At 53.3% G+C, this 10,293-nt stretch overlaps 1 protein-coding gene across 5 annotated transcripts in view; it reads right to left on the bottom strand.

Annotated features, from left to right (window-relative positions):
* Window positions 1-4,235: 4,235 nt before the first annotated feature.
* The window catches only part of PDE4A (phosphodiesterase 4A), a 39,848-nt gene continuing 33,790 nt past the window's right edge, over window positions 4,236-10,293 (bottom strand). For all 5 annotated transcript variants that reach the window (XM_084885666.1, XM_084885668.1, XM_084885667.1 and 2 more), the window contains 6 exons: window positions 10,088-10,252; window positions 9,769-9,868; window positions 9,513-9,667; window positions 9,208-9,330; window positions 8,491-8,673; window positions 4,236-6,842 (listed from right to left, as the gene is read on the bottom strand). In XM_084885666.1, coding sequence (XP_084741792.1) covers window positions 6,156-6,842; window positions 8,491-8,673; window positions 9,208-9,330; window positions 9,513-9,667; window positions 9,769-9,868; window positions 10,088-10,252 — 1,413 coding nt within the window. In that variant the 3' untranslated portion in view covers window positions 4,236-6,155. The remainder of the gene's footprint in view (window positions 6,843-8,490; window positions 8,674-9,207; window positions 9,331-9,512; window positions 9,668-9,768; window positions 9,869-10,087; window positions 10,253-10,293) is intronic.

Genomic DNA, 10,293 nt, shown 5'->3' with positions numbered 1-10,293 from the left:
CGAGGAGGATGTGCCTGCAACCAAGGTACATGCCCTTGACCGGAATCAAACCTGGGACCTTTCAGCCTGCAGGCCAATGCTCTATCCACTGAGCCAAACCGGTTTTGGCCAACTGTTTATTTTGATGGGCAAGCTGCACATATTTTTTAATAGGATCATATATAATGCAGAATGTTTTGAAACCTGCCCTTCTTACCTTAAACATCTTGTCATTTCATTGTAGACTCACCTTATTGTTTAATCCTCACCCGAGGCTGTTTTTTCCATTGCTTTTTAGAGGGAGTGGAATGAAGGGAGGGAAGAAGAGAGAGAGAGAGAGAGAGAGAGAGAGAAGAAACATTGATGTGAGAGACATATCAATTGGTTGCCTCCTGATTGGGGATGGAACCTGCAACCCAGGTATGTGCTCTTGACTGGGAATCTAACCATGACCCTTCCGGGACAGGCTGACGACACGCTAACTACTGAGAAACACAGGCCAGCACTCACTTTATTGTTCTTAATGGTTGCATATTATTCCATTGTGCCAGCAAAGCATAATTTAATGACTCCCTAGGTTGGACATCTGGGTCTTTAATAATTCTTTAATCTTCTGACCTACACCAGAGTGGGCCTTTTGTACCTGCTTCTTATAGTTTTCATCCAGCTGTTTCTTTAGGATAAGTACTTTTAAAACTGCAATGGCCAGGCCAAAATGCATGCACAGTTATTACGTTTTTGATAAATATCAACAGATCACTCCTGGGAAGTTCTGTGTGTCAACTTTCATGAGCACTAACGAGCTATAAAAATGCTTTGCCCACCCCAGAATGGTTTATACATTCATTATTTGCCAATAGATACAAAAGGAAAACAGTGCTTCTCATTTCTACTTCCCTGTGGTTTTATGCTGTGAAAGAGGGAAAAATATTACCCACATCTCAGGATTTTGTGTGTGTGAAATAAAATAGCGGTAATAATATAAAAGTATCAGGCAGCTATCATTATGGAAGAGGCACCAGGTAAAGTGAGATCCTGGCCTTATTTCCCGGAATTTCCCCAACATGGTGAAATCCTTTCTTGGCCTCTGTTTCCTCTCCTGCAAAATAGAGCCTATGATAGTACATACCTCAAGGATCGATGGAGAGTGAACAAGATAATGAGACCAGAGCCTGGAAAGGCTGGGAGAGGCGGAGCTGTTTGCCTAAGACTCTGTAGCCTGCAAGGGGCTGATGTCAACTTCAGAGAATAAACTGGCCCCACCCCTTCTCCAGGTTACCCAGCCCTATTCAGATTACAAGGCCTCCCTGCCCTTGGTCATCTTTGCCCGAGGATTTTACAGAGCCAGTGATGGTCACATGCCACCTCTGCCCTTTGACCAACATTCTCAGCCTGTCAACTTTGTCCCAACGCCGAAGACATTGGGGACATCACACCTGACCTTTTACACTGGGGGAAACTGAGGCCTGGAGTAAGAAGGCTAACCCGGGCCCACCTGGCCATCGCCTGCAATCTGGGAGGAGTATGGTTGCCTCCTGACCCCCACCCTGATACCCTTTCCCCGACTCTGCCTCCCTTTGAAACACCCTTGGGGAAAGAGCTGGTTCTCCTCTCTGCCTCTTGCACAAAGTTCAGACTCTCTGGAAACTTCTAGATAGTTTTCCAGGGTTGCTTCTCTTCTCTGGGTCCAGGCTGCCTCCACTCCTCTGGGCCAGGATATCTACTGTGAATCTTTTTTTTTTTTTTTAAATAATATATTTTATTGATTTTTTAAAGAGAGGAAGAGAGAGGGATACTTAGAAACATAGATGTGCCAAGACCGGTTTGGCTCAGTGGATAGAGCATCAGCTTGGGGACTGAAGGGGCCCGGGTTCGATTCTGGTCAAGGGCATGTACCTTGGTTGCGGGCATATCCCCGGTGGGGGGTGTGCAGGAGGCAGCTGATCGATGACTCTCTCTCATTGATGTTTCTGGCTCTCTATCTCTCTCCCTTCCTCTCTGTACAAAATCAATAAAATATACTTTAAAAAAAAAATAAAAAGGAACATAGATGCGAGAGAAACATCGATCAGCTGCCTCTTGCACACCGCCTACTGGGGATGTGCCCGCAACCAGGGTACATGCCCTTGACCAGAATCGAAGCTGGGACCTTTTAGTTCATCCACTGAGCCAAACCAGTTTCGGCTCTACTGTGAATCTTTAAACCACAGTCAAGCATACACAAACCTAGATGCACTAAATCCTCTCCATCCCTCTCAGACTTAAGTCCCAGAACTGTGCAGTCTGATACAGTAGCCATCGGCCACATGTGGCTACTTAATGTAAAGGAAAATGAAAACTCCAGTTTCTCAGTTGCACTAGCGATATTTCAATGCTTAATAGCCACCTGGGGCTAGTGGCACAGACATAGGACATTCCCATTACAGAAAGTTTCAACTGGACAGCATTGCTCAAGACTGACTCCAGCCAAAATCAGTTTGGCTCAGTGGATAGAGCGTCGGCCTGCGAACTGAAAGGTCCCAGGTTCGATTCCGGTCAAGGGCATGTACCTCAGTTGTGGGCACATCCCCAGTGGAAGGTGTGCAGGAGGCAGCTGGTCGATGTTTCCAACTCTCTCTTCCTCTCTGTAAAAAATCAATAAAATATATTTTAAAAAATATTAAAAAAAAAAACACTGACTCCATAAGTCTGAGATTTTTTATCCCATTTTACAGATGAGACAACTGAGGTCAGAGAGATCACATCCAAACTGGTCTCTGGTGCTAGTGATGGATGGCAGAGTAGGTGTGTCAACTTTTCCTTAGATTCAAGGAAGCTCTCCTCATTTTGTTTCAAAACACACAAGCTGTAACATATACACGGTGCTTAACCACTCAAATACTATGTGTGTGTGTGTGTGTTTGCTTATTATATCCCAGAGGCAGCCAGTATTCTAATCCAAAAGCCCACATCACACACACTTCCCCTATCCATACCTCTATCTACCTGGGAAGTTTTGCTCTTCAGCATTATGAATGCCAGCATCATTTGTGTTCTTATTATTTAAGATTTTTTAGAGAGAGAGGAAGGGGGAGGGAGAGAAAGAGAAATATGGATGTGAGAGTGAAACATCAACCAACCTGGGCATATACCCTAACTGGGAACCTTTAGGCACATGAGACAATGCCCAACCAACTGAGCCACACTGGCCAGGGCGGCACCGTTGATTAGGTGTAATTGGGGGCTCATTGGCCTGATAAAGGTTAAAAAAAGGGGGGCTCCCGCCAAAACCGGTTTGGCTCAGTGGATAGAGCGTTGGCCTGCGGACTGAAAGGTCCTGGGTTCGATTCCGGTCAAGGGCACGTACCTTGGTTGCGGGCACATCCCCAGTGGGGGTGTGTGCAAGAGGCAGCTGATCCATCGATGTTTCTAACTCTCTATCTCTCTTAATTCCTCTCTGTGTAAAATCAATAATATATATATATATATATATATATATATATATATTTAAAAAGAAGTCTTAAAAAAGTGGGGGGAGGACTCCCACGGGTGGAATTATTAGTTTTAAAATATGTGGATTGGTTAAAATATGAAACTCACTCACTCCCTATCCTTATATGAACAAACTAGAAAACAGTTTATAAGCCAAGCCTGTTCTTTGTCCAGTCACTAATTTGGAGGATTCAGCTTGCCTGATACCCATAAGACTACCAGGCCCAAAGCCACACAGAATCCTGCCTTTAAATTATTCAGGTTTGCTCCTTGGTTTTGTTTTCATGCAACATGAAAGTTGCAACACCAACATGGACAGAATGCTGGGAATTCATGGGATGTACAGGTGTAGATGCTCTTGTGCCTGGTAATCAAGTTTAACGTCTATGCGGCAGAATTTGCCCCAAACCTTTTATCATGACCTGGCAGCCAGAAGTGTCAACAGGCCTGCCGGAGGCTTCCAGGGGTGATTTTGAGATTCCAGAAGAACCCGAGTTGTGTCAGACATGTTCTGTTCGGGAGAAGCGAGGTTACTGGGGCCTGCTGGCCTCCAAAGGCTGCATGGTCTCCACCTCCGTTTTACAACCCGGAGTTCCCTGTGCCAGGACCTAGCCCGCGCCCGGAAGCTGCTTTCCGCCAAGCTCCCTGCACCCCCCTCAGGCTCCATGTTCTTGGGGAGGGACAGGGTCAGAACCCGCTTCCCTCACCTCCCGCCCAGGCAGGCAGTGCTGGAGAGGCGCACCTCAAGGAGCAGCGGGGAAAGAAAGCCACATGAGCCAGGAAGGTCAGTGAAAGCCTCGGTTTAATTGGAGACAAGATCGAAAGATTATCGATCAATGGACTCATTGACCCTCCAAGTGGATAAACTGGAGTACCTCCCGAGAGGGTCTTGTGCACCCCTCCCTCCCATGGAGAGAGGAGCCCTGAACGGGGGTGGGATGGTCCATCTCAACTGTTGCCAGTTGAACCCAGCCCTGGGCAGGGGGAGGGACAGGCTCTGCCCAGCCCTCGCCCCCTGGATGAACCGACTCCCCGTCCAACAGCGCCGAGCCCACCCTTTTGGGGTCTATGGTACAGTTGGTATAATACAACAGGAATAGGGATTCTCCCGCCTGGGAGACCCCCACCCTGCCTTCCCCGACTGGGTCAGCGGGGGAAGGGCAGCTGTATTTTCCCTTTTTGCCTCTGTAGAATAAATTTACAAACCAACCTTACAGTATGTACAAACAAAAAGAAAGGAAAACAAGAAAACAAAAAAAGGCCCGCTCCGGTTGCCGGTCCAGGACAGAAACTACTTGCGCTACAAAAAGTGAACCCTGTACAGCATCATGAGGGTGGGAGAGGGTGGGACTCCCCAGGGGGACAGACAGACAGATGGAAGGCTGGAGGGAGGGGGAGGCTACAGTACCGTGAGCTCAGAATGGGGGGAGGGGGGCCACGAGAGAGGCCCCGCCCCGCCCAACCGCAGGCCCAGGCCCCGGGGAGGGGGAGGAGGGGGTCCTTCCTCTGAACAGTCCCCCGTGGCTTGGAGAGAAACGGCCTTGCATCTGTCTGTCATATTGCTTGGGGAATGGTTAGGGGAGGAGGGGGAGGCTTGGCAAGGTGGGACAGAGGAGAGATGGCTTTGGTGGCAGGGCAGGGAGGGAGGCCCAGAAGGGAATGTGGGCGTACGCCATTATTGCTTCCTCCTGGGGCGAAGGGCCAGGGAGTGGGGGGCAGGAGGATGCTGGGGGGGTGCCTGGGATGGGGCTCTGGGTCTGGCCCCGCCCCCCCCAAGGTGCAGGTGGGAGCCACTGCAACCCTCTCCTATGGCCATGAGAATCATTAAGGCAGAAACGAGAGGAGAAGCAGCTGGAAGCAGGGGGTGCAGCTTGGAGCTGTGCCCCCCAAATGGAGAAAAGTCAAACGGAACCCAAAGTGGAAGGGGAAGGTGGGGGGTGCGGGGCAAGTGGAGGGAGGACCAGGCCCTCCTCGGAGCTCAGACCCCAGGCTGGTGGTGCAAGTGTCCCCCTCGCACCTTCCCCGCCCAGCTTCCTAAGTTGTACGGCATCCCTCACGCCTGCCCCCGAGTCAATATTGCCAGGTTTGTGCAAAATGAGGTGGAAGACTTGGCGGGGAGGCAGTGAGCCTGAGAGGGGCTGGAGCTGGGGCCGCTCACAGTGACCTGCCCCCCCGCTGGGCCCCTGCCCAGAATGGCTTTTCCTGGCTGGAGTCTAGAAACCCTCCACATGTAGGACGAGCCTGGAAGGAGACCTTACGCCCGCTTGGGCTCAGGTGGAGAGCCCACTGAGGCTGGAAGACTGGGCCTGGGGCCTGGGAGCGGGGAGCGGTCGGAGACGGACCAGGAGAGCCGGGAACAGGAGCATCTACAGTTGCTGTGTTTCATCCTGTTTTTTGTTTGTTTGTTTGTTTGTTTGTTTTTTTCTTCTTTTTTTCTAAAAATGTAACAATGAAAATTCCAAAAATAAAACCCCTTCCAGAACCTCAGCCCCTCCTTCCCCAGGCCCCACCTCCAAAACGTGGCCCCGGGGGTTGGGTTGGGGGGTGGGGGGAAAGGGGAAAAAAAGAAAAGAGAAAAAAACCCCACTTTTCTGTTTTCTTTTTTCTCAGGAGGCCGAAGAGTCTTTGAGGCAGTGAAGGAGGCAGTCGGGGGACGATGGCGGTGAGAGGAGGCAGGAAAGGTAAGAGGGTGTAGGGGCCGAGGCTCAGGTAGGGCTTCCGGCAGACCCCCACCCGCCAGGGGCCGGGAGTGTGCGCGGGTCCTCGCCCAGTGTCCCCGTGCAGGCGCAGCACGCCCTCTTGGCAGCCTGATGATGCTCTTTCTGGGCCCCCACCTCGGCTGCCTTGGAGGGGAGGCCCAGGAGGCCCGGGGCAGCCTCCGGGGTGGGTGGGGTCCTCAAGGCAGGCAGAGCGGGGCTCTCCGCAGACAGGGCGTGGGGGCCGCTGCAGCCCAGGGCATCTGCCCATACATCTGGGGACGTGGACCCATCCCGGCCCGCGGCCACACTGTCTGCTCGCTGTGTCAAGGCCATTTCCTCCGCCTCCACCTCCGCGGATGCATCTTGGCCACCGACTTCCAACAGTTCCTCCGCTGGGGATGCATCCAGAGCCGAGAATAATTCCTGCACCGCAACTGCCCCCCGGGCCGAGGACGCCGCCACCTCCTCCTCCTCTTCATCCAGCGTGAGCTCAAACTGGAACTTGTCGGGCGGGGTGGGGTGGTCTGGCCCCTCCGGCTCCTCCTCGGGCGGTGGCGACGGGCTCTGCCGAATGGCGCTGTAGTACCAGTCCCGGTTATCTTCCAACGTGTCCAGGATCTCCTGGGCATCTGGGTGGACCAAGTCAGCCCATGTCTCCCACAGCGGGTGCACAATGTAGTCGATGAAACCCACCTGGGGGAGGGAGAAGGAGGATAATGACCCTGTGGCCGCAGTGGTGAAGATGGCACCACCATGCTGAGGGATCTAACAACATTTAAAAGGGAGACTGGGAGCCGAAACCGGTTTGGCTCAGTGGATAGAGTGTCGGTCTGCAGACTGAAAGGTCCCGGGTTCGATTCCGGTCAAGGGCATGTACATTGATTGCAGGAGGCAGCTGATTGATGATTCTCTCTCATCGATGTTTCTAGCTATCTATCCCTTTCCTTTCCTCTTTGTGAAAAATCAATAAAATGTATTAAAAAAAATAACAAAAAAATAAAATAAAAGGGAGACTGGGAAATGTAGTTTTCAGCTGGCCTGTGGGATCAGGACAAAACCAGCTCTCTGACATCCCCCGAGGGGTCCTGGATTGCGAGAGGGCGCAGGCCAGGCCGAGGGACCCCACCAGTGCACGAATCTGTGCACTGGGTCTCTAGTGACTATATAATAAAAGGATGAAACTGGCTTTCATCAAGGGTGGGGATGATTTGCAAGGCCCAGGAGACACTTGAAAATGTCTGGAGACATTTTTGATTGTTATGCCCAGAAAGGGGAGGGTGTTCCTGGCATCTAGTGGGTGAAGGCCAAGGATGCCGCTCAACACCATGAGATGCATCTGAGAAGGATCTGGCCCCAAATGCCAACACAGCCAAGGCTGGGCAATCCCAGTCTAGAAGGGCATACGCACCAAACTGGGAAAGGTGGGTCTCACTGGGAGGAGACTAGAAGTGGGGAGGGTGAGAAGCTCTTACATTCACACTTAAGGGCTGAGTTTGTTATGAAAGGGCATTCCTGTCGCTCTTGTTAAATTAATCAGCACATGCACTAGCAGACAAGTCAATGCATCTCATTTCAAAAACTTCTAAAAACCAGGGACCAATTCACTGGCCAAGTTAGGATATCAGAAACAGGCTGAATCAGCATAAGGCCTGTAACGAAGGGCCAGCTACGCGTAAGGGATACTATGGCAGTTGCTGCAAACGAGTTAGAACTGTCTGAGGATGCGTGTGCCAGAGGCTCAGTTTGGTTGTTCTGTGGAGGAGAAAATGCTGTGTATTTCCCATCAAGATAGAAAATGCCCTCGTCCTAACAGGTTTGGCTCAGTGGATAGAGCGTCGGCCTGCAGACTGAAGGGTCCCAGGTTCGATCCCGGTCAAGGGCATGTACCTTGGTTGCCGGCACATCCCCAGTAGGGAGTATGCAGGAGGCAGCTGATTGATGTTTCTAACTCTCTATCCCTCTCTGTAAAAAAAAAAAAAAAATCAATAAAATATATTTAAAAAGAAAAGAATGCCCTGCCAGCATGGCTCCGTGGATGAGCGTTGACCTATGAATCAGGAGGTCATGGTTCAATCCTCCGTCAGGGCACATGCTCAGGTTGCTGGCTGGATCCTTAGGGAGAGGTTTGCAGGAGGCAGTCAATCAGTGATTCTCTCTCATCCTCCATGTTTCTATCTCTCTCCCCCTCTCTGAAATCAGTACAAATATATATTTTAAAAATATAAACAAACATCGAAAGAAAAAGCAAAGACCTGAAGCAGGTCAGGACCTTCTGGAGGCTAGACGCTCCGGGCGTGGATGGCGGCCGGGGGAGGGGGGAGGCTGGGGCCCTGCGCGGTACCTGCGACTTCTCCACCGAGGCCGTGTGCTTGTCGCACATGGGGCTGATCTCCATGCCACGCTCCCGCTCGCGGTCGCCCTGCTGGAAGAACTCTGCCATGATGCGGTCTGTCCACTGGCGGTACAGGTCCAGTGGCTTGGTGGGGTTGCTGAGGTCCGCACAGTGCACCATGTTCCTCAGGACCTGCACGGGGCACGGGACCCTCAGCGGCCATGCTCCTCCCGCCCCAGGCTGAGGCTTCAGGCTGCCTTACCTTCCCCCCTTGCGGGGAGAGTGGGCAAGGGGAGGATGAAGAGAGACAGAGGAACACAGGGGCAGAGGAGTGGGGGAGAGGAGGGAGGAGGTAAGAAGGGGTTACTGGAGGAAAGGGCAGGGGGAAGGAGGAAAAAGGAGGGAGGGAGGTGTGGGGAGATGGAGAGAGGTAGGGGAAGTGGGGGAGAGGGGAGGGGAAGGGGAGGGAGAGAAGATGGTGGGGAAGAGGGGCAGGGGGGGCCAGGGAGGGACTGAGGAAGGGAAGAATTGGGAGAGATGGTAGGAAGTGGGGGGAGATGGGAAAGGAGGTGGGGATTGGAAGGGGGAGATGGGAGGGGAGAGAGAAAAACAGACAGGAAGCTGGGCAAGAAGAGAGCTGGAGGCTAAGCCAGGGGCAACAACCCAGGTCTGCAGGGGGGAGGGGGGAGGGGGTCAGTCTTCCTATAGGATGTGTGAAGGGGGCACCTGGATGCGGTCGGAGTAGTTGTCCAGCAGGAGGACCCCTGAGCTGGTCACTTTCTTGGTTTCCACCATGGTCTTCAGGTCAGCCAGGAGGGTCATATGCTTGGACATGTCGGTGGCCAGCACCTGTGGACAAGGGGGCTGTCACAGGGGCCAGGGACTCCGGAGCTTCTCAAGTGTTCACTGGGAACAACCGGTCCCCACAGGTCCCGCCAAAAGACTCTTTCCCCCCAGGGTCTCAAACTCAGACCTTCCGGAGGCGCCACCCCTCAGAGCAACCTTCCCCGCTCTGCCCCCGCCCCGCCCACCATGTCGATGACCATCTTGCGCAGGCTCTGCCGCTGGCGCTTGCTGAGGTTCTGGAAGATGTCACAGTTGTCCTGCTGCAGCAGCTTGAAGCCCACGGCCAGGTGGTGGTTCTCCAGCACCGACTCGTCATTGTACATGAGCGCCAGCTCCGAATCTGCCCGGGCGGGCGGGGCGGACGGTCAGGGGGAGCGAGCGCCCACGGGTGCCCACCCCCCTCCAGCCCAACAGGCCGCGCCCCCGTGGAGGGCCACTCACTGGTGTTGATGAGGAACTGGTTGGAGACGCCAGGGTGGTCCACGTCATGGATGGCAGCCGCGAACAGGGCTGCGAGGATCTCCAGGTCCGTGAATACAGCCTGGGGGCAGAGGGAGGGAGGCAGAGAGACACGGGGTTAGAAAGATGGGGGGTCAGAGAGAAAAAGAGAAGGGTCAGAGAGAGGAACCGGGGTCAGAGAGAGGCGGAGGTCAGAGACCCAGAGTCAGAGGGATGAACAGACCAGAGATGGGCAGTCTGGGCAGTCAGAGAGGGGCGGGGTTGGGTTGGGGTGAGGGGGACGGGGTGAGGGGGTGCTCACGTCCAGCGCAGGCGTGGCCAGCAGCACGTGGGTGGACTGCAGCACATCGGCGGCGTGCAGGCTGTTGTGGTAGGCCACGTCCTGGTGGTAGTGGTCCTCCAGAGTCAGCATGTATGTCACCATCGTGTCCACCGGGATGTGGAACTTCTTCAGGAGGTCCCGTTCCTGAGGTCAGGTGTGGGGGAGGGGCGGTGACCCCACTAGCC

Source organism: Pipistrellus hanaki, assembly GCF_964339955.1.
Source record: "Pipistrellus hanaki genome assembly, chromosome: 5".
Classification (NCBI taxonomy): Eukaryota; Metazoa; Chordata; class Mammalia; order Chiroptera; family Vespertilionidae; genus Pipistrellus; species Pipistrellus hanaki.
Note: the sequence above shows the minus strand (reverse complement) of the source record. Positions and strands in the feature narration are given on the sequence as shown.